This window comes from Moschus berezovskii, chromosome 8 (genome assembly GCF_049115385.1).
Source record: "Moschus berezovskii isolate FMDL1 chromosome 8, NW_MosBer_1.0, whole genome shotgun sequence".
Lineage (NCBI taxonomy): Eukaryota > Metazoa > Chordata > Mammalia > Artiodactyla > Moschidae > Moschus > Moschus berezovskii.
The window spans coordinates 68218340-68240894 of NC_142467.1; the positions used below are offsets into that span (position 1 = coordinate 68218340).

At 56.1% G+C, this 22555-nt stretch overlaps 1 protein-coding gene across 13 annotated transcripts in view; it reads left to right on the top strand.

The window, feature by feature from the left end:
* Positions 1-1702: 1702 nt before the first annotated feature.
* The window catches only part of TCF3 (transcription factor 3), a 32311-nt gene continuing 11458 nt past the window's right edge, over positions 1703-22555 (top strand). For 6 of the 13 annotated variants that reach the window (XM_088838674.1, XM_088838675.1, XM_088838679.1 and 3 more), the window contains exons 1-7: positions 1703-1993; positions 3815-3938; positions 7049-7121; positions 16735-16800; positions 19150-19223; positions 19442-19520; positions 21838-21905. In XM_088838674.1, coding sequence (XP_088694800.1) covers positions 3867-3938; positions 7049-7121; positions 16735-16800; positions 19150-19223; positions 19442-19520; positions 21838-21905 — 432 coding nt within the window. In that variant the 5' untranslated portion in view covers positions 1703-1993; positions 3815-3866. Of the gene's footprint in view, positions 1994-3814; positions 3939-4684; positions 5037-7048; positions 7122-16734; positions 16801-19149; positions 19224-19441; positions 19521-21837; positions 21906-22555 lie in introns of those variants that run through there. The other 7 variants (XM_055429091.2, XM_088838678.1, XM_088838677.1 and 4 more) reach the window with 6 other exon arrangements.

Here is a 22555-nt window from a genome sequence, read left to right on the forward strand (position 1 = left end):
AGGGATTTCAGCCCCAACCTGATCCTCAAGAAAGCCCCCCAGGCTAGGGGCAAGCCAGAGCAGACCCTGGACTTGTGGGATCGGGGTTGGTCTAGGGAAAGGCTGTGGTCTGGGAGCCCTCACTCCAGAGACTTGGGTATTCCAGTGGGGAGAGCCCACAGGATGGAGGCACATGCCCTTGGCACCTACACAATGACCATCACTACACTCTCCCATTTTCCTGATGGGGAAACTGAGGCCCAGAGAGCGGCAAGAGCTTGCCCAAGTGATGCCAGGAGGGATGAGGGATTTGAACCCAGACCCCCCCAAACCCTCAGTCCCCTCCTGAGACCTGTGGCACATGGCAGCACTTTGGCTCTGAGGGTCAAGGTGGGGGTCAGCCTGGTCCCCATGTAGCAGGAAGAGGCTTTATTAGGAGCCGCCTGAGCTTCCCGCCTTTCCTGGAGTTGTCTCCCCTTCCCCCAGGGATCCCACTTTTCTCCCTTACTTTCAGTCCTGCTCCCTGGATCTAGGGCCTCCCTGACCGCCCTGAACTGTGGGGTCTGGGGCTCCAGATGGGGTGGAAGAGCCTTTCAGGCAGAGGGCACAGCCAGGGCAATGGCCTGGAGATGAGAGTGAGCCTGGAAGTTTCTGGAGGCCACTGTGGCTGGAGTCCCTTGGGCCAGGGGTACACTGTCTTCTTCCCAGCCTGGAAGGGACTGTGATTTTATCCCTGCAAAACAGGGTGGGGTGGGGGCCACAAATCGTATTAGAGTGTGTTAATTTTCCTTTGTAATTATTCCCATTCTGTAGGGTCTACGATTCCCAAAAGCTCAAGAGCTCCTGGCTGTGGGGTGAACTTGGGATCTAAGTGAACTCACAGAGAGTCTGAAAGCTTTGTGAGGTCTCAGTTCAGTTCAGTCGCTCAGTCGTATCCGACTCTTTGCGACCCCAGAACCGCAACTGAGACTGTGAGGTCCCAGTCCAGCTCAAACTCAGGCCCAGATCCTATTTAACAGATGAGTAAACTGAGTCTCAGGCAGCCAAAGGCAAACAGCAAGTCAGAAGCATAGAGTGGGTTCCACGTGGAGCTCTCAGACCCTGAAACGGAGTTAGCAGCCGTGGCCACAAGGGTAAAATGGGTCTGATTCATTCACTCCGGCCATAGGATGCCCGCTCGCAAAACCCAGCACTAGAGGCCAGACCTAGAAACTCAGATATGACCAAGCTGAAGAGACTGTGCGGGCGGCCATGCAAACCCGAGAATAAAACACCAGCTGTCCCCCGCCCCCTACAGCTTCTCGCGGCCTTCAGCTTGGAGAGACCCGCCTCTTCGCTAGGCCGAGCGAAGTGGGCGGGGAGGGGGCGGGGCCTAGCCACGAACTGCTGGCAGCCTTGCCAATCATGCTTTTGCTACCTCCGATTGGCCCCGGCCTCTCCGCCTTATCGTTCCATCTCACGGCCCTTCCCGTTTGCGTCACAAGTATACGCCCAGCTCTCGTGCGCCTCCGCGCTAAAAGATAGTTCCTTCCCCCGCGCCCCCGCCGTTGTCCAGATCCCCGGCGCTCCCGTTCCAAGCGCCGGGCCCCGCGGGTCCGCAGCCGCGTCTAGCGTGCGCGTTTGGGCGGGCGGCGGCGGCCGGGAGAGCGGGCGGTGGCGGAGGGATCCACGAGAAGCGACGGGGCGGGGCGCTCTGGGCGGGGCCTTGAGGGGGCGGGGCGAGGCGCGGGGCAGGGGGCGGAACATGTCTCCCGCCGCAGGAAGATGAGGCAGCGGCCGCAGGCGTAGCGGGCCGGACCGAACCCAGCGACGCGGCAGGAGGGCACCGTGGGCTCCTCGCACGCGTCTCCGCCAACTCCAGGGCCGCGCGCAGGGCCCGTGGGTCGGACACACGGGGACCCGGACCACGCGCCGCCACCCACGCGCGCCCCTCGGGGCCGCGACGCCTCTTTGTCCGGGGGGGCTGTTCATGCCACCGCCCCCTGCGCGTTGCGGGCCGGGCCGCACCGAGCAGGTGAGCGCGCTGGGACCCTCCGCCGTTCGTTGCCCGGCGGATTGGGCCTCTTCGCGCGGCGCCGGGGCGCCGGGAGCCGGGGACGCCGGGCGGGGGCGGGCTGGGCTGGGGGCGGCGCGGCCGGAGTCATTGTTCTCCAACTTTGCGCGCCGGAGGGGGCCGACGACGTGGAGAGCGCGCTCGGGCCCGCGCGCCCCAGCCGACCGGCACTTCGGGAAAGTTTGCGGAGCTGGGCGGGGGTGACGCGGAGCCGCCCAACTTTGCGGCGGGGCAGCGGCGCGGGGGCCGCGGGCGCCCCCTTCCCCGGGGGCCCGGCCGGCGGCGGAGTTTGGAGGGGAGCGAACGAGGCAGAAGGAGCGTCCTTTTGTCTGTGGGGAAGGTGTGCCGCGCCTATGGGCTCGGGCCGGGGGACACATCTGCTATGTGCTCCGCGGGCGCGGGCGGCGGGTGCGCCCCAAGCTTCAAAGGGCTCCTGGGCCGCGCCGCGTCGCCCGCACTGGCTGCGGGGGTTGGGGTGGGGATTGGTTTCCCGGGCCCCCTACCCGCCCCCCCCGAGGACGGTCCTGCCCCTCTTCTCCCAAAGTGGCTTTGAGCCCCCAAAAGTCCTCGTGACACCCTGGAAGTATCTTAGCTCCCCCAGAGAAGCATGTTTCAGCCCCCCCTCAGGTCTGCTTTTAAATCGGTTTCAGCCACCCCACGAAGGAGTGCGGTTTCGTACTCCTCAAAAAAAAAAAAGTCAGTTTCACACGCCCTCCAGAAAAGAAAAAGCTTCGCGGGGGAGGGGGTGCGCCCGGGCATCCGTTTCACACCCTTCTCTAGTTGGCAAACAAAGAGGGGGTTTCTCCACTTCTGAAATCGGGTCTCCCTTGACCTCGGAACCCGAGCTTCCCTCGTGGCCCCCACGGTTTCTGCTTGCCGCCCCCGCCCCCCTGGGGGCCCGGGAGGAAACCCTGGAGGGGCTTCGCTGCCTGACTGTGGGACGGGGACCTGCTCTCCTGTCTCTTCTGGGTGTGGGATGGTGCCTGGCAGGTGGATTCCCCCTCATTCTAGAATGGAGCCCCAGGGACCTTGTGAGGTGGGGGAGACTCGGGTCTTGGGACCTCATTCCCCCAGAGCAAGAGGTATTTTCAGAGTTGCTTAAAAATAATTGCCGGATACATCGTGACAATAAAACAACCTAGGGTGGTGTTTCTCTTTTCAGAGTTCGGTTGTTTTTCGTGGTGGGAAGCTTTGTGGGTCGGTCCCTGCACGGGGCACCCCCGCTGCCAGTGTAGTCGTGGGACAGGAAGGGGGCTTCGCAGTCTTACTAGTGGATTTATTTTGCTTTGAATTTGGGGGTGACCAGGCCTTCAACGGGCTCTGACAGCTGTTGGGGGGGGTCACCAAGTTTCCCTTGGGGCGGGGCCGGGTCGCCCCTCCCTCTTCGCGGGGGCGGGGCCGGGGCTGGTGGGAAGCGTGCGGGTGGGAGGAAATAGGAGAGGTGGCGGGGAAAGGGGCGGGTTCTGACCGATTTGGGAAGGGACCACTCCGCCCCGCATCCAGTGTAACATTTGCAACTTGATTCCTTGGTGGTCGCTGAGGGAGTTCAGGGGATCTGCTCTGTGCTGCCCGAACCCCGTTGTTCAAACTCCCCCGTGGCCCTGGGGTGGGGTCTCTAGGGTCCCCAATCCCGGAATCCTGGCTGCGAAGGACCCAGAGCCTGGGACTATTTAGAGGGGCTCTTAAACAGCCTCCCCATCTGTCCACCTCGGCCGTCCTCGCTCATGTCTCTTCTCTCCTTCCTCCTCCTCTCTTCCTGCACCCGTGGTGGCCACCACGCAGGGCTGTCTCTAGGCCTAAGGAGCTGACCCCGGCACCTCCTTGCCGCTGGAGAATGAACCAGTCGCAAAGAATGGCGCCTGTAGGCACGGACAAGGAGCTCAGTGACCTCCTGGACTTTAGCATGGTGAGCGACCCTACCCACCCTTCCTCTCCGCCCAGCTCTCCACAGTCCCAGGACCACAGGAAGAACCCTCTGCCAAAAACACCCCCAGTATCTGGACTTCAAACTTGTTTGGGTCAAAGGACCCCAGCTGGGGCTGGGGGGATTTGGGGAGCTACCAATGGATGGGTTGACACCCCTACAGCAGGGTGCTGCTTCAGGGCACCTGTCACCCAACTGTATGCCTTGGCACAGAGTGGGTCCAGCCCACTCCTTTACAGATGTAAAGCCCAGAGTAAGGGCACGGCTGCCCAGGGCCCTCAGTTCGTCCTTGTGGAGGCTCGGCCCTGAGACCCCAGCTTGCTTTGGGCATGCAGAGATCTTGACAGTGATCTTGCTTCTGACCTATAGGATGGTGTGATCAGGGTTATTCACAGCACTGTCAATGCAAAAAATGGGAGTGCCCAATGCTTCAGTGCCCTGTGTGGGACCATCTGTGAGTGGAGAGAGGACACACACAGCGGACGTGTAACTGTTCATTTATTTACTCACATGAGAGCCAGTGCGCAGTGTCACCAGGAGCTGGGGCCACAAGTGACTGGAGACCTTGAGAGCAATGCACAGGAATCTGGGGGGATGGGAGTGTGGGGTGTGGCAGAGGATGTCCCTACACTTCCCAGGCGGTATGCTCCACCAGCCACAGCCCATTCCCTGGCCAGGTGGATGGCGGTTCAGAGAGGGTGCTGGCTTCCAGAGGTCACATAGCTCAGACAGGCCTAGGGGTAGGGGCTGGAAGCTAGAGCTTCCCTTGGAGGAGTGGGGGCCTTGGTTTGCCCTTCTGTAAGGTGGGCTGCCTGTGACAGAAGTAAACCTGGGGACTGTATGTGGACTTCCTAAATCCTGCCCCTCTCCCTGCCCCACTGAGCACCATTTTGGTTTGATTCTTTCGGTCTGAATTTGATCATCTGCGGGTACGAGGCCTAGGCCACTGAGGTCTGTCAAAAACAGAAGTCCCCAAGCTGAAGCCACCCTGCGGAAAAACAGCCCCTGGGACAGAGCGGCCGCGGCTCCGGAAGGGCCAGGCTGGTATTTTTAAGCCCCGTTTTATTTTTTCCTCCCCGGGTGAGTAACCAGGGGTGCTACTCAGTTGTTTTTTTGTTAAACTGACAAGTCACAGACTATTGGGCTGGAACAGACCAGCTTAGGGGTCAGGGGAGGGGGTGGCCCCTTCCCCCTGCCGCCCGACAGCCCCAACCACTTGCCCACCTCCCCTTTCTGTCTGGAGGGTCTAGACCACCCCCTCCCCCACCAGCTCAGAGCCAGCAACCTGCTTCATGGATAAGGAAACTGAGATGGAGTGGGAAAGGTGCCCAGTGTCTATCCTCCGGGGAAACCCAGAACTGGATCTTTTTCACCCTCCTTGTCATCATGGGGAGAGAGGCCCAGAGACATCCCCAGTTGTGGCTCACAGCTCTGCCTCCCACCTGCCCCATAGAAGTTGACTTAATTTGTTTTCTTAAAACAACCTAATTTCGATTAAAACAAAAGATTTCAAGGGGAAGCGTATCTCTGGGGCAGGTCCATGTGAAGGAAATGAGATAACTGTCACTTAAACACCAGAGAAGAAAGCTGCCCCAAGCTGTTAAAGATCCATGTCCTCCTGGTCCGGGGCTTCCTGTTAGATGGGTGGTCCTGAGCGCATGTGGGCTCTGAGCGCCCAGGTGGGCCTGAGGTGGTCCCCAGCCTGATGATGGCCTGGAACAACTGGGGGCTGGGGAGGGTGCTGTGGACAGGCGCTGGCACGGTGGTCCGACTGTACTCCTCTGAGCCCTGTGCATGCCCACGTGCGCTTGGGTTTCACAACTGCCCACGCGTCCTGAGCCCTGAGTCCCATTTCACAGAAGGAAGCATTGAGGCTCTGAGCAGTGCGGGGGCCTGTCTGGGCTGATCACAAGACTTGAATTGCCTACAGGACATGGCCCAGTGCCCCCTGTGGCAAGTGCCACGTCAGCGGCCCCCCGGCACCCTGGAGGATGAAACAGAAACGGAATTGAGCCCCTGCTCCTCCGGGGGGTCTTGACTGATGACCCCCCCAGGCCTGCCCCTCCCCCAGCGCAGGCCTAGGGTCCCCAGGGGGAAAGGGGCCCACCTTGAGGACAGGGCCCTGGGTCTAGGGAGCACCACACCACCCCCAGAGAGGACACAAACCCCAAGAACCCACATCCAGCCTGGGTGCTTTCCTTCCATGAGCCTCTGCACTCACCCTGCCAGCTTTGTCTTTGGCCTCAGTTCCCCTTCTGTAGAATGGGGTGTGCAGGCAGAAACCCCCTTCCTGGTCCCTCCCCAGGCACGTGATGCTACCCCCAACAGTCACAGACTCTCACCACCTGGTTGGCCAGGGAGGGATTGGGGGGCCATCAGCCGCTCCCCAGTTCTAAGCCTTGATTCAGGCCAATCTGAGTCACTTGGGGCCCAGAAAGAACCTCTGAACTCAGACCCTTGGGGCAGGGCAGGACTGCATTTTGTTTTTTCTATGGCACAAGGGTTTGTTGGTGTTGGGTTTTCCCAGTTAATGCTGCTAAGCTGTTTAATCTTGAGGGACTTAACACCATGGGTTTGGGTGAGTGAGTGGGGAGGCTGGTGGGGGTTGGGGGGTGGTGTTCCCACACTGGGTGCCCCCACCCTTGGGAGAACTGCCCAGTCACTGGCAGGGAGGGGTACAGCCTCGGAGCAGAGCCCAACATGTGGGGCTGCTCCCCGCCCCAGCAGTGGAGCCTGGGGTGTCCTCCCCTCACCCTGCCACTCGCGGGGTCAGGGACACAAGGAGAGGTGGAAGCCAGGCTGGTCAGGGAAGGTCAGGGTTGGAGGCTGGAATACCAATGCCTAGGGATCCACCTGAGGTATAAATGATCTCTTTTATTTAAAGCTGGAACTTAAAAGTGTATCCTTTCTAAGAGTAGGGATTATATTAAGTGCTCCATAGGTTAATTCATTTCTGGAAAGTGGTAAACAGGAGTTTTCAAATCCCACTGGTGACTGATCTGGGAGGTGCTCCCTGGGGGTGGGGGTCCCAGAGGGACAGGACCCCGGCAGAACCGTGATCCCCACTTACCCCTCTCCTTCCCTCCCTGCAGATGTTCCCGCTGCCTGTGGCCAACGGGAAGAGCCGGCCCGCCTCCCTGGCTGGGACCCAGTTCGGAAGCTCAGGTAGGAGGATCCCGCTGCCTCCCGGCTTTGTGTTTGAGGGAGGAGATCGCTGCTTGGGGGGTGAGCCAGGCAGTCCGGGACCGCCACTGTTGGGTAGGTCTGGTGGGCCAGGCACCAAGGGAGGAGGTTTCTGGGAGCAGTGCTCAAGCCCACCAGGTGGTATGGGGATGAGGGGCCTGGGGCAGTATTTCCAGGCTCCCAGGTAGGCGTGGGATGAGGTGACAGTGGGCCTGAGGGAAGCTGGAGAGCCAGCCGTTGTCATGGTCTTGTGACCTGCCATGGGGCTAGGGGAGGGAGTCCAGTGGTTAGCGCAGAGTTGCTGTCCAGGCTAAGGTGGGCATTTGGGCCTCCAAGGTCTCCCTGGCCCCAGTGGGTTCTGGGTCTCCAGTCCCTCCCCAGGGGGGAACCTGAGGCCAGAAGGGGTGTGGTGTGGAGTCCCAGCTCTCCACATCCTGCCCAGCTCCTGGCTGTTCTTGGTCAAGTGTGTATTTGGCACTTTTTGTATACGAGACTAGGCTTTAGAGTGAGTGACTGGCTTGGTGTGCTCTAGATCTGGGGGTTTGAGTGTTCGCACGGGATTGTCCCTGGCACTCCTGGATGAGCTGGTCACCCCTGTGGCACCGAGTACAGAGGGTGGACAGGGAGGATAGACAGGCCACAAGTAGCTTACAGCAGGGGTTAGGCAGCAGAGTGCTGGGGGGAAGCTATCCTGCAGCCGGGCAGAAGGGCCATCTCCAGGGAGATGTCTGAACTGAGGCTTGTGAATGCCGAGCCCTTGGGGCAGGACAGTTCCTGGGGTGCTGGAGGAGTAGAGGGAGGAAAAGTAGGCAAGTCATGCAGAGCCTGGTGGGCTCAGGGGAGGACTCAGGCTTTTCCCCTAGGGAGGTTGGAGCCCTGGAGGGCTGCGGGCAGAGAAACGAGCTCAGTGTGTTTTGGGGAGGAGGGCTGGGGGTCGTGTCCTTGGGAAGGCTGGCGCTCTATGTGGACTTCAGTCTCTTTCTGGGGCCCTGGGATGGAGGCTGTGTCCTTTCACGTCTCTGGGGTCACAATAGAAGTTTCTGTCGTTTCCAGATTCCATCGGGGTGGCTGGGGGGAGCTGGCTGGAGGTGGAGGGGTTTCAAGGGTGGTTTGTACTCACTCACCCCTACCCCCTAAATGGGGGATGGTATTGTCTGCTGCTGCCCGGCACTGGCCTTCCTCTCTGCCGGAGGAAGTGGCCTCAGGGCTGGCTGGCGTCCTCCAGAAGTGTGGAAATCCCCACCGGCCACCCTGCTCCTCAAACAACCCTCAGGAGCTGGGGGTGCTGCTGCTTTCCTGCTTCAAGCAGAAGGCCGGGCCCTGGGAGGCTTCCTGGAGGAGGTGGCACTGTCCTTCCTCCTCAGGAAGGTGAGGTGGCTCCCTCACCTTCCCCCAGGCCTCTTCCTGACTCTCTTCCCTTTTCCAGGGTTCACTTGGGGCCAGGAGCCCCCAAGGAAAGTCCTCCAAGATACCCCACACCTGGCCCAGTCTGGGGGGCCCCCTGTGGGTTTTTCAGGTTGATTTTCCGTGGTTCCTGCAGGCCCATTTCAGTTATAGCCCCACCTGACCATGTTGGATGGGGAGGGTCTGGTCTTGGCCCCGTGTGTGTCAGGGCTAAGCTTTCTTGCCCGCGAGGGTGTGGTGTGGCTGGACTAGCCCCAGAGGCCTCCAGTTCGTTTCAAGCCATTAGTGCTGCCAGGAGTGAGGGAGGGGACACGGGGCCGGGAGCCCTAAGACCTGAGCTCAGGGGCCCCCTCCTTGCTGTCCTGTCAGACACAGAGCAGGCTGTGTCACCTGACCCAGGTGACGTGCCTGCATGCCTCAGTTTCCTCATTTATAAAACGAGTCTTCCTGTCGGCTGATTCAATGAGTCCTTGGGTGTGAAAGTGCTTTAAGACCTGAGGCATGGGGCTGTCTCCATGTCTGCCTTCAGCTCACAGTGAAGGGGGGTCCTGCTCCAGACACGAGAGCCTCAGGAACAGAGACTGGCCCCTTTGAGGGGCTCTCCCCTGCTCCTTCCCTGGTGGAACTGGAGACCCCAGGAAGAGACCAGGGATGAGTGTTGGTGGTCCAACTGCAGGACGGGGCTTGGGGAAGCTCCCTGCTTTCTGATCCTGGGTCACTGCCCTCCAGACGGGCAGGGTCACCTTAAGGCGATGAGAGCTTCAGGGGGTCCTGCCAGCCCAGTCCTCCCTTCCCGCTCTGTACATCCTTGGCTCAGTGTCTGCTTAGAATTCCTTCAAGGTCACTTGCATTTTCCTAGACCTGCTCCGAAAAGGTGCTTTGCACCAGAAGAGCAGCTGCCTGGGCCGTGGGGAGGGGTCTCCAGTGAGGGGGTCTCGGTGTGTGGGCTGGGCAGCTGCCCTGCCAGTTTGTGCCATCTCTTTCTAGAGATTCTGTCAGAGGCATTGAAGACACGCTAACCTGACGTGGAGGCTTGCTTGTGTTAGATGAGAGGCTGTAGAATGAGAATAGTTTTTCCACCCCCTCCTTTTGGGAAAGCCCAAGGCACAGTGGTCTCAGTGGCAGCACCTCCTGTGCCAAAAACTATAGGGTCAAGGGCCCCCTACCTGGAATCATCAGGAGGCACTGGCTAACCCCAGAGGAAGGGCTTTTCTGTTGTCATGTCTCTGCAGCTCTCCTGGTTTGTGTGTTTCTAAATGTTCGTAACACATTCTTGGTACAAATCTCACAGGCAGGCAAGTCAGCGTCCACCCTGGGTCAGCACAGATGTGCGGTTACAGCCTCAGCCTAAGCTCCAGACCAGAACCGCTGGCTGTGGACCTGTGTCCATGGTGAGGATGTCCTTCTGGCATCCCAGGGCCGGCTCTTCCCCACCTCTTCCAAATCCTCCTCTTCAGCGGGCGTTAACTTGCTAGTGAGCGATTATCTTTCCAAAAGCATATTGGTCAGATGGGGTATTTTTTGATGAATTTCTGATCACTGTCTTGAGCCCTTCTCCCTTTTTTACTTGGATTTAGTCAGCTTTTTATTTTGAAATCACAATATATTCACAGGAAGTTGCAAAGAAATGTGCAGGGCAGCCCCAAGCCTCTCTCCAGCCTACCCCTTCCCAGTCTTCTCTCATATGACACGGAATCAGGAGACTGACCGTGGTACAAGCCATAGAGTTTATTCAGTGTTTAGTTTATTCCTGAGTCTTGCGCGTACCATTTGTGTGTCTGTAGCTCTGTGCAGTTGTATCCCACGTGTAGCACCATGAAGCCACCCCGACGGTCTCTTCAGGACTGTTCCATCGCCCCATGATCTCCCACCTGCAGCCCCTCACCACCCCTGCCCCCACCTCACCCTGGCAGCCCTTGATTTCCTCTTCTCCATCTTCCCAACTTTGCTGTGTTGAGGATGTTGCGTACATGGAACCACATAGCACGGAGCCTTCTGGGGTCAGCTTTTTCCACTGAGCATACTTCCTTGGAGACCCCCAAGTTATTGGATCAACAGTTTGTTCCTTTTTATGGCTGCCTGATGAACTTTTAAAAAACAGCAATAGTTAACACTTGTCAGCAACTTAGATCAGCATTTCTCAAGCACTGTACTCCAGGAACCAACCCTAGATCATTCATTCCGAGTCCTCAGTACTCCCGGGGTGGTGAGACAGGTGCAGTCATCTCCCCCGTTATACTTAGGATGAAGCTGAAACTTAGAGAGTTTAGTAACCATCCCAGCTAACCACCCAATGCTGTATTCTCTTTGTAGTGTCCTGTGCCCCTGCCCTATACTGGTCTTACTGATTTGCAGGAGCTTTTTCTATAGGAAAGATATTAGTCTTTTGTGATCTGTGTTGCAGTTTTTTCCTTAAGTTTTCATTTATAACTGTTGTTGATGATGTCGATTTTCAATTCCTCTCCGTGGTTTACAGGTTTCATTTTTATGTTGTTGAGTCTTTCCATTTGTTCTAGCCTTGGTGCCATTTCTGAGAAATTTTTAAGAATTAGATGACAGTCCATTCTGCAGGGCAGATGTGACGGTCATGAATGTGCCTGTTCCATCAAATTGAGGAATATACAGGAAAAGACACTGGAGGGCAGAAAAGGATGCCTTTACAGCTTTTGTGAGAGCAAAGAAGTGCAAAATAAGTGGGAGGTAGAGAACCTCAACGATGGAGTGATCAAGATTGAACTCACAGAGCAGTTCCTGGCCAATGGCACACATCCTGCTAACCTGTGGTACTGCTCCAAACATATACTCTTGGGCCCTGGACCTGGAGATACTAATGAAAAGCCTGGAATGAGGCCTGAAAGACACCTTCATTTAGAAGCACTTATCCTTCAAAGGCCATGCCCTGTAAATAGGGATCACACTTCTTATAAAAACTGATCACATACCAGGCATAATAAAAGGATGTAACAAAAAAAAGTGACCAAAATATAATTCCTCATATTCCTTGAGAACAATGCAGTAAAACTGCAAATAAAAGACAAAAAAATGCAGAAATAAACAAAAAGGCTAACTACTTGGAAATAACAAAATTGCTTTTTGTCTGCCTCTTGAGTTCAAGAGGAAAGTAAAACACAGCCAGGCTAGACAGAAATCAGCAATAATGTAAACACAAGAAACAGGTGTAGCCAAAGCTGTACTTGGAGAGGAATCATAGTCTCTGACAGTCTTCAGATGCAATGGAAAGAAGTGGAGTAAGCATTTAATTTAGGAAGTTCTAGAACAGAATAAACTCAAGAAAATCTTTCTCGGTGGTTCAGTATGCCTCAGAGAATTTCCTAAATTGCCATTTAGCCATGAATTTTTGCCTTATATTTCTACTTTCCTGTAAAAATATAAATATTTTACTTCAGTACTACCCAGTGTTAGTTACTATAGCTTTGTGGTGTTTTTTATAGTCTTACCTCAATTTTTGTTTTCCAGGTCCTCCACCCACATATTTTGACATATGCTGATTCTTTTCTTTGATCTTTAGAATAATTATGTCTCCTCCCATCCCACATCCCTTCAAAGGAAAAAAACCTGTCAGGATTTGGATTTTATGTTAACTTCATAGATAAGTTTAGGAAGAACTGTTTGTCTTTATGGTGTTGCATTTTTACATTGTAAGAACCTGTTGTCTGCTCCCTTAAGTGTCAACCCTTAATATTAAGCTTTTGAGATAAACTTGGAAAACTGAAATTATAAGGCACTTAATCACTTTATAGTCTTTGTTTTTTCTTAATTTGGCCACATACTTCTGCAGTGAGGGTTGTTTCTAGATGTTTTAGGACTTTCTATACTGTGGTTGGAGAGCTGACTTACTGGAAAAGGCCCTGATGCTGGGAAAGAGTGAAGGCAGGAGGAGAAGGGGACGACAGAGAATGAGATGGTTGGATGGCATCACTGAATCAGTTAATGTGAGTTTGAGTAAACTCTGGGAGATAGTGAATGACAGGGAAGACTGGCGTGCTTTAGTTCATGGGGTCACATAACTTGCAACTGAACAACTGTTGTTTGGGGATCTTTTTCATCATATTTTCTACCTGGTTGCCTCCTGACATCCCCTAATTAGGTTCTTCCCTTGGCTTGGTTTTCCAAGTAAACCACCTGCAGGCACCCAGCTTCCTCCATCCTGGTGAGGATGCCATGTGCCTTTTCCCATCCGCCAGTTTCTGGAACCACACGGGCGTGTGCTATTTGGCTGTTGTCAGCAGGACTGGGCCTGATCCTGGCTGTTGATTCGAGATAGACCTCTCTGACTGTGTTTATCACATTCTGGGCATTTCCTTCTGGTCCTATACAGCTGTCCACGTGAGTGATTGGCATCATCGTGGTGTGTTGGGCGTCTCAGGATGGCCCCTGTTGTCCTCCTTCCCCACCTCCTGACTCTGTCCAGAAATTAATGGTTTTTCTTTCCCTGAAGCACCCTGAATTAGGGTTTGGTCTATATCCTTGTTTTAACTGCCAGACCACATCTGCCAGCCTCAGGTTTGCATTTTGCATGTCATGTGGGGTTCAGGCTTTTTTTTTTTTTTTTAATATTTATTTATTTGGCTGCATTACAGGTCTTACTTGCAGCACGTGGGATTTTTCATTGTGGCATGTGGGCTAAGTAGTTGTGGCACATAGGCTCTCTAGTTGAGGTGCATGAACTCAGTAATTGTGGCACGTGGGCCTAGTTGCCCCGAAGCATACGGGGTCTTTGTTCCCTGACGAGGGATTAAACCCACCTTCCCTTTGGTGGCAGAGTCTTTCCAAATTGGAAGGCATGGTCTTGACCACTGGACCACCAAGAAGGTCTCCTTGTATCTGTTTATTGACTTTTCTTCCAAGGAGTCTACTTCATTGTGGAATTGATGTTTATCAGTTGATTGCTTTCCTCTGCACCATTTCTGTATTGTTTTACTTTCTCTCTTTCTTTTTTGGCCATGCTGCATTGCTTGTGGGATCTTAGTTCCCCAACCAGGGATCGAGCCCAGGTCTTTGGCAACGGAAGCTTGGAGTCCTAACCAGACCATCAGGGAATTCCCCACTATTTCTATTTTAAGTCCTCTTTTTCTGTTAAGTTTTTCTTTTTACTTTTGAATCGAAGTCTCATTTGTTTACCTCTGTTCTCTTGAGGGTTATAAATTTCCCTCCAAGGATCACTGTGGCCATATCTCATTGGTTTCAATAATGTGTATTTTCATTATTTTTTAAATGTAGATTCTTGATAATATTAAAAAAAAAATTTCCCTTCTGGTCAAGTTCTTTTGGAGATTTCCAGTTTTCCAGGTTGAGGGGTGGAGGGTTTGTTCCTCGGTTGGCTCATTTCTGGGTCAGTGACGCAGCGAGTAACCACGGCTTGGGCTGCTGCCCCTGTTGGGGCGGTCCAGGGTCTCCCTGCTTTCCAGAAACGGCCCTCTGGCATTCTTCCCGAGGCCTTGAGGGGCACTTTGACCCAGAGCTGTGAGAGCTTCGTCTCCTGCTCATCTCAGTCAGGCTTTTCATTTGTCCAATGTCAAGGACACAGGACGTGGGATATTCTCTGTGGGTCCTGCCCACTGTCAGCAAAAACCCACCTTCCACTCCAGCGAGAGCTTGTGCCTTGAATTCAGATTTGTGTATAAATGTTTTGGTCCCTCCATTTCATTGGTGTTACTTGGTATGTCTATGTGCATCTGATTGTCTTCCCGAGTCACTTGTTCCAGAGCACTTTTCAGGTTTCAGAAAAGTCGAGTCTGTGTCCCTTTCACGCTTTTCACACACTGATAGTAGGTTTTCTTCCTTGCACCCGGGTCTGGTGTACTTACTTGGCAGCCTGTGCTGGTTTGCAACACTGCCGGTGGGGGTCCTCCTGATCAGGCTGTTTCCTCCCCAGAAGTGTAATCACATCTTCGTGCCCTGCGGGAAAGGGACCTTCCCCAGTCCTCCTGTTTGGTTTGAATACATTGCCACTTTTTTAAAACATCATTGCTCTTTTCAAATCCTGTCCTGTGTGTTCGTATCCAGCTGGGAAACACGTGTCCTTGTTATATTAATTCTGCCACTTAGGCGATCTCAGTCTCCTCATCTTTGAAGTGGGGATGATGGCAGCTGCTCAAGGGTTCCTTGGGAGAAACCATGGGGAGTTCCCCGGGCAGTGCAGCACCTGTGCACTCTGGTGCCCACTCTTGGTGGGATAGTGTCTTAAATTCTGTTTAATGTGTGGGTCAAAGGTGCCCGCTCATCACTTCCTCCTGACTGGAGTGGCCTGTGCTGGGATTACCCTCCTGCCTGGAGCGCTTCCTTTTGGATGTTCTACAGGGAGGAGCCGCAGGTGATGTCACCTTGCTCCTGCTTTTCTGGTGAGCGGCACCTGGGCACCTGCCTCATGTGAGCAGCAGTGGGTTGGGTATGGGATTGGGGCTGGTACTCCCCAGGGAGGCCGCTATACACCTCACTGAGCTTCCGTCCTATGGATTGTGTTACTGCATGGGGCTGCGAGCACGTGGTGTCCAAGAGGTGTGTGCATTCTTCCAGCTCCTCACTTTTCCCTTTGAGCACCTAGGTTGTTTTTGACTCGGTGTTTTTGAGTTTGGGTGTTTTTTCCCTTGTTCTCCCTGGACGCCGGGGGCCTCAGAATGCCCCCTTCCCTGGTGTTTGGGGGCATCTCCAGAGCCCGCCCTTGTGTTTGATCACCTCTTCTGCACTGTCACTTCCACCTCCCTGCCTCTGATGCTGCTTTTGCGAATTTGCTGCAAAATTATTAGTTTCTCCTCTTTCCTCTCTCCCAGAAGCCTTAGCTTCTTCCATCCATTCCAGGGAACCCACAAGCTCTGCAGTTTCCTTGGGAACGCACGCACAACAGTGGTAGTCTTAGATACTCTTCTGTTTCCTGGGATTGATCCTAAATCCGTGAACATGGCTGTCTTCTGTGTTCTGGTTTTGTTTTGCCCTATGCCTTTTTTTGCAGGGAATTCCTGACTGGGATTCTGAGCTTAGGTTTGGTGGTGGGGTGGAGTCGAGACCCTCCCACCTGGCCCGTGAGACTGGAACAGAAGGGCGTCTTTCTGCTGTCGCTTTGTCACGAATCCGAAATTCACAGGAGGGGCGGGGCAACTTCTGTGCCTGAGGGACCCCGTTTCTCTGCATTACCATCTGTTTGTGGGACCCTCTTCTCCACCTGAGGGCCAGCTCCTTCCACTGGGGAAGCCCCTGGGGTTACGGGTTTCCTCTCCAGGGCTTCATGAGAGGTTGGGTTGGAGTGAAGCCTTGGTTTGGAAGTGGTGGGGTGTTCCCCACTGACTTTCTCTTTAGCCTCAAATCTGCTTGCTTGGGGGCAGTGTGGGAGCCCTTTAGGTGCTGTTAATTTTTTCTCAGGTGTGATCATGGTGTGTGTGGTGGTTTATATCGTTATTATTTAGTTTTTATTTGGTTGGTTCATATGTCCAGTGCAGCAGTTGCTAGCCAGTTATGTCCATCTGAGTGTGTGTTAATTAGCCCCTGGTGGCGGTGGGAGCTTTTCCCCAGTCCTGGAGGCCGCGTTGCAGGCAAGTAGTCACCACACGTGACCGCAGGAGGATGGCACACCAGATGACGTTTTGATGGGTTCAGTAGCTATCAGATCAACGAAGGGGCCACAGGTGTCTGTGGAGGTTGTTTAGGGGCTAGCCCTGGGCAGGCATCGCTGGGGACAGAGGGGGCCGGCATGGCAATCTGCCTGTCGGGGGACATAGGATCATCAGGTGTGGGAACCACCCGGGCAGACCTTGGGTGGGGTCGAGATCTGCTCACCTGCTGAGGGTCGGGTAGCAGTGAGCTGGGAGAAAACTGTGGTCAGGGAGGAGTCTGGTCTCTACGCTGAGGGCAGTGGGGAGCCCTGGGAGAGGCTGGAGGGAGGGAGGAGAGCCAGCCTGCCCATGGTGGTGTATGGGCAGGGAACCTGGGGGGACACTGGTGTAGGGTGGTGGCTTGACCCAGGGGACATACCTTGGCTGAGCCAGGGTCGAATTGCAGAGTGAGCGTTAAGAGTGAGGTGGGGAGAGGATAGCTCCTTGGATTTAGCCTGGGACCTGAGGCCTGGGACCACAGGATAGAACCTCTGACAGCGACCATGGCTGTACAGCTGCAGGTTTTAGATGGGGGCACTGCAGGGCCCTGCTCAGGTGCCGTGACCATCTTCCCTACACTCCAGGTACCAAAGTCCACTGGTCTGGCTGCTTTATACAGGGGGACTGGCTCCAGGAATCTCCATGCTCAGGTCAGCTGATAAAGAGCTCTTTCTGATAAAGAGCCAGACATTATGTGCAACTAATCTACAATGGCAAACACCATTGTAGACAGTGCGGGAACAAATGCCTGTGACCTTGTACTAATAAAGCTTTATTGACAAAAGGAGGCAAGGGCTGGACTTGGTCCAAGGTCCCAGTCGGCAGACTTGCTATGGAGGAATCAAGGTACCGAGGCCCTTCAGAGGAGCCCTCCCCCCATGTCACCTGGCCAAGGGGGCAGCCAGCTGGGGTGCGGGCTGGGCAAGTCCCTCTGTGCCGCACCTAACCCCCCAGCCTTCTGGTCCGTCCATCTCTCGCCTCTTGCTGGGGTGGTGGACCAGGACTGAGCAAAGAGGTGATTTTTCTGGGTGCAGCCCCACCACCACTTCATTTCCAACTTTGTTTAAAAAAAAAAAAAAAGAGTGCGCTTGTTTAAAGAAAATACACTCAGACTGTGAAGTCTTATTCTATTAGTACATATTAATTGGAACATGAACAAGGGATGTGTTATGAATATTCATGATGGGTTATTAAAATGTGTAATTAACCAGTGGGGGGGGAATAACTTAACGGGAGTCTTCGGGGAGGGGTCATCCCTAGTTTTGTCGTTTCTAGGAGGCGGGGTGGGGGGGGGCGAGGCTGGGGCTGGGGGAGGAGATTTTTACCTGAAAAGGAAGAGCAGGGCCTGGTTGCCTCTGCCTGAATCTTGTGGGGCCTGTGTTGGCCAGGTCCCTGGGTGTCAGGTTCCAGGAGCACCCCTCAGCCCTGCCAGGCCTTGGGGTGCAGGGAGGCTTGGATGTGGCCTTGGACCTGGCCTCCTGCTCTTGCTCGAAGTTCCTGGGGCCTGTTGTGAATGCCCACGGGAGTGGGGGACCCAGAGCAGAATAAGTTCATCTAGGAGAGGGGCTATGCCAGAGGGCAAGGGGACGACAGTTAAGCGGGTGTGGAAGGAAACAGGCTCAAGTGCTGGCCCTGTACTCGAGGTCACCCCCCACCACCAATTGCTCTAGTTCCTGTAGTCCAAGTGAAGGCCCAGAACCTTGGGGAACAGACACCCCAAACCTGGCAGTAAATGCCAGATGGATTCATGGAGACCATGGGAGCTCCCTATATGACCCACTGCCCACCATGGCAGGTCTTAGCCCGCCATCATAATCACACTGGAAATTTTTGATTAGAAAACAAAATCTTAAGTGAGCTATATGAATATTCATCAGACCAGAATATTGATATGCACAATTATGCAAATTAGACAGCAGTTAAGCACCAGTTCTCCAGGGGAGATGATTAACACAAAGGCACCAAAATAGGAGGCTGCAGTTTGAAGTAAGTTTCTGGTACAGACAAGCAAAGGAGGGCTGGGTGAAGGTTCCAGCTAGGGTGTTCTTGATGTCCACCATGCAGGGTCAGGGCAGGGGGAGGGGTTGTCCCCTGGCACAGCCTGCAGTGCTGGGCACGGCCCTCCCCCCATCTCTCGGCCAGCCTAGCTTGGGGAGCTTTGACTCAGTGTCAGATGTGGACACCCCCAGTCCTGCAAAGTGGGATGTGTTCATGACCCCACTTACTGAGGAAAGAAACTGAGACACAGGTGGAGGGGCCCAGGACTGCTCATTTTTGCTCTTCCGGGCCCTGAGCCCTGTGGCCCCCGATGGGCAGTGTTGGAGATAACCCACCCCTCCCCCATGAAAAGTGCAAGCACGTGCTGTCTGCCCCTGAAGGAGGTGGGGAGAGTCCTGGGCCGTGCCTGGCGAGTGTTCAGGGAGATAAGGACCCCACCCTGCTCCCTGCTCCATCCATGGTCCTTGTCCCCAGTCCCAACTGTGGTTAACCCCTGCCACACTTTGGGCTGGGTGAGTGGGGTAAGCTCCTGTCTTCTGGATTGGATTCCACTTTCCCAGGCGCCAGCCTGTGTGCTTGGCGGGGAGTCAGTGGTGGCTGCTGCTGCTGCTCCTTTCAACAAAGGCACGGCCCCACCTTTTGAGTTGGCAGCTATGGGAAAGGGGAGATGAGAGCTCATCCCTTGTTCCCCCCCGCTTGCCCCCTGAGAGGCCCAGAGACCGGTCAAGGACTCCATCTTTCTTGGCAGGATGGGGGCCAGTCCCAGATGAGTGGAATTGGTCTTCTTGGTACCTGCATACCCAGGGTGCTTGCCACTGGTGGTGATGTCTTTGTGGGCAGAGTAGGGTGGGTTCATCTGTATAAGCTCCAGGGTGGGTCAGAATGGCCTGGAAAGTATCCCAGGTTGAGTAAGGGCACCCCATCCCTCATCTCTGGCCAGGGGTGGGAGCTGGTGTGGAGTGGGCAGGTGAGGCCCTTGACCCTGCCTTCCTGCCCTACAGGTCTCGAGGACCGGCCAAGCTCGGGCTCATGGGGCACCAGTGAGCAAGACAGTTCCTCCTTCGACCCTGGCCGGGTGAGGGGCCGCTAGAGGCCGAGATCCTTGGTTTCCCTCCCTGGGGTCGTGTTGCATGGGGAGATGGGCCTAGGGCAGTGAGGCTGGATGCCAGCCTGGGCTGCAGGGGCTCTGGGCTCTGTGTTGCAGGGTCATGTCCTGACCCAGGCGCCTCCCCAAGCCTGTCTCCCAGCCCTGAAGCCGGGGGTGCCTCCCTCACCCCTGCTGTCTCTCTGCAGACCTATAGTGACGGCGCCCACTTCGGTGAGTCTCACAGCAGCCTCCCTTCTTCCACATTCCTGGGTCCTGGGCTTGGAGGTGAGTGTCTGCACGTGTGGCACCCATGCCCCCCATGTCTCCCTGCACGCGCACTTGGTCTGGGGGGTGGTCAGTGTATTTGAGTGCCAGGGCTTCCAGATATCCATCCAGAGAGAGGACATGGCTGGGGACCCTCCAAGTGCAGCTAGGAAGTGAAGTCCTGACCACTTCAGGACCTGGCTGAGGCCTGTCTGCCCTCCCTGGAGCGCCCACGTCCTGACTGTGGGGATCAGGATCCGGACGAGGGTCCCCCACCCTGAGCCCTGGCTTCCTGACCGTCCAGATGGGGTTGTCACAGAGCCTTCCGAGAACTGGCAGTGATTACTCTCCAGCATCCCAGACCCAAAGGCCCATCCCCATCTTGCTCACCAAGAAGGGACTCAGCCCCCAGGACCCTTGTCCCCCATGAACCCCGGTCTCCCTGTCCTGAGGGAAGCACTGGGGCTGATGGTGGAGTTGGCATCTCTGGGAGTTGAGAGGGGCTGGGAAGTGGGGGGTGGTTCCCAGGCCAAGGGTCATGGCAGGATTGACAGGCACTGGGGAGGTGGGTGAACTGGGGGTTCCCAGCAGACCAGCCAGGGGGCAGCCAGGGCTGGGCGGCTTTGGGGTCAAGCCCTGTGTGGCTGGATATGCTGAAGGAGCCAGATGGGTGAGTGGCCTGGGTGCAGCCCTGGGAAGGGGCTTGGGGAGAGCAGCGTCCAGCACCTGCTGTATCCAGCGGACATCTGTGTGCCTCTCCCAGCCTGGGAGGTGGGGCCTGACCCAGGGGCACCTGCCACGACAGAGGATTCCCCTCGCAGTTCCTTCCTCAGCCTCTTCCAGCATGGGCAGTTCTCACGGCCTGGCCTGGTCAGCAGGGCCCAGAGCCCAGCTGTGTCCACGCCCACCATATGCTCCTGTGGCCATGGAGCTCAGAGGGCAACAGGGAGCCCAGGACATGCCCAGGGAACTAGCAGCGATGTGGGCGAGGTCTCACCTCCCTGGGCCCTGGTTTTCTCACCTGTGGACTGGGGCAGGTGTGGCCGTGGTGGGGCGTGGGCAGTGAGTGCCAGGGCCCTGGGGGTGGGGTCAGTCTTCCAGTGTGGCCCCCAACCTGGTCCGGCTCCTTGACAAGCCCTGGTGGTCCTGCCCTGATGCAGGGGCCTGGTGCATGGCTTAGGCACCTGCTGTATACCCACAGGGCTCTGGTCACTGCGGGTCCCATCCCAGAACCTCTGTTTCCTTCCTCATCTCCTCATCTTTCTTTTCAGGATACCCCGATTCAGTGCCTGCCCCATACTCTATGGGGGGTGGAGGGGCGGGCGCCCGGAGCCCTGGCTGGGCTGGCCAGCGCTGCTTCCCACAGCCACCTGCCTGGGAGGAAGGAAGTTTGCTCTCTGGACTGTGGGGCAAGTCCCTCTGGTCTCCAGGCCTTAGTTGGTTTGTCCCCACATGGGTCCATTGTTGCCTGCCTGGAGGGGCCATGGGAGGTTGAGCTGCTGGGTGCGTCCTGTAGAGTGTCTGCATATTGGTAGGAGCATGGTCCCTCTGTCTGCCCCCTAAACGGCGTTTGTTCTGAAGTCTACTTGGAATTGTCTTTTTAAAATAGAAAGGAGATTCCCCCTGCAATTTGAGAATAAATCATGTTAGTCAGTCAAACATTCTGATTCCTTACTCGCAGTAGGGCTGGGTATGGTCCACCCTCAGTCAAAGCTGGTGCTCAGCAGAAGCCAGAAACAGACTTGAATGGCTCGGGTACTGATTGACCCAGGGACAGCTTCAGACGAGGCTGGATCCAGGTGTTTGTGTAGCTGCAGCAGTCCACTCACACAAGCAGTTCTCTCTGACAGGTTGTCCCCCCACATCAGGGGCCTGCCCACCCACGTAGAGAGAGGGTGCCTTCACCAAGTCACCTGACTTAGCGTCCTCAGGGACGTCACTTGCTCACTCATTAGGTAACCCTGGCTAGAGGCTGGTGAAGGAGCCCGGGCCCTGGGTGCTGAACTGAGGCAGCAGTGGGAACCCCAGCCTGTCCCCTGGGAACCCAGCACTCTGGGGAGTTGACACCTCATGACCTTGAACAGAGGAAACCAAAGCTCGGAGGGGTGCGGCAAACTGGTGCTGTCCCAACTCGGGGGTGAGACAAGGGGGCCTGGCATGTCTGCAAGGTACTCTGCAGGTTGTCTAGGGGCAGCATCTGGCTGGACCCCCGCTTGTCCCTGGGGCCCTCGCTACCCTGCAGGGAGAGCAGTGTCCCGCCACGTTTCTCAGTGTTGTGCACTTGTGGAGTCCCTGCAGTGTGCAGGCAGCTCCAGGTGACCCTCCTTCCTTTCCCCAGGCAAGGGCAGCGAGCGGGGTGCATACGCTGCCTTCGGGAGAGACGCTGGGGTCAGCAGCCTGACTCAGGTGAGGCAGTGTCTGCGGGGAGGGCGTGGGACTGCAGAGTCTAGAGAAGCCCGCTCTCCAGACTGGGGGTGGTATAGGCGGGCGGGAACGAGGGAGCACCTGACCTCTCGTCAGCACCTCATATTCTCCAGTTTTAATTGTAAACAAATTCATCCCGATTTCCTCCTGATCTGTGAAGCTGCTTTGGCTGAGCCGAGTGCTGGTCACTCGCCAGCAGCAGCTAAAACAGGCCAGGGCCCTGGACCAGGCCGGGTGTGTGTGGAGGAGAGGCTGGGTCCAGCCTGCGGGCCCCCTACACAGCTGAAGGGGCTTCAGGAGACACCCACCCACCCAGCCCCAAGTGGCAGACAGGGAACCTGAGGCCAGCCCAGCCCTGTGGTCCAGCCCACAGCTTCCAGCCTGGGTAAGGTCGTCACCCCTGTTGCAAGGCTGATGCAGCAGCGACCCAGCATAGCGGTCCCCGTGGCCTCCTGTCCTGGTCGCTTCTCTCGGCCCCTCCCCTGCCCCTGCTGCAGATGGCACCACCCATGTGCTCAGCAGGCTGCAGTCTGCGTGGCAGCGATCACAGCCACAGGATGCCTGCTGGGCGCCAGGACCCCTGCCCAGGGAGACCTCCCTGGCCCGGTCAGTCCCCACAATGACCGTTGAGC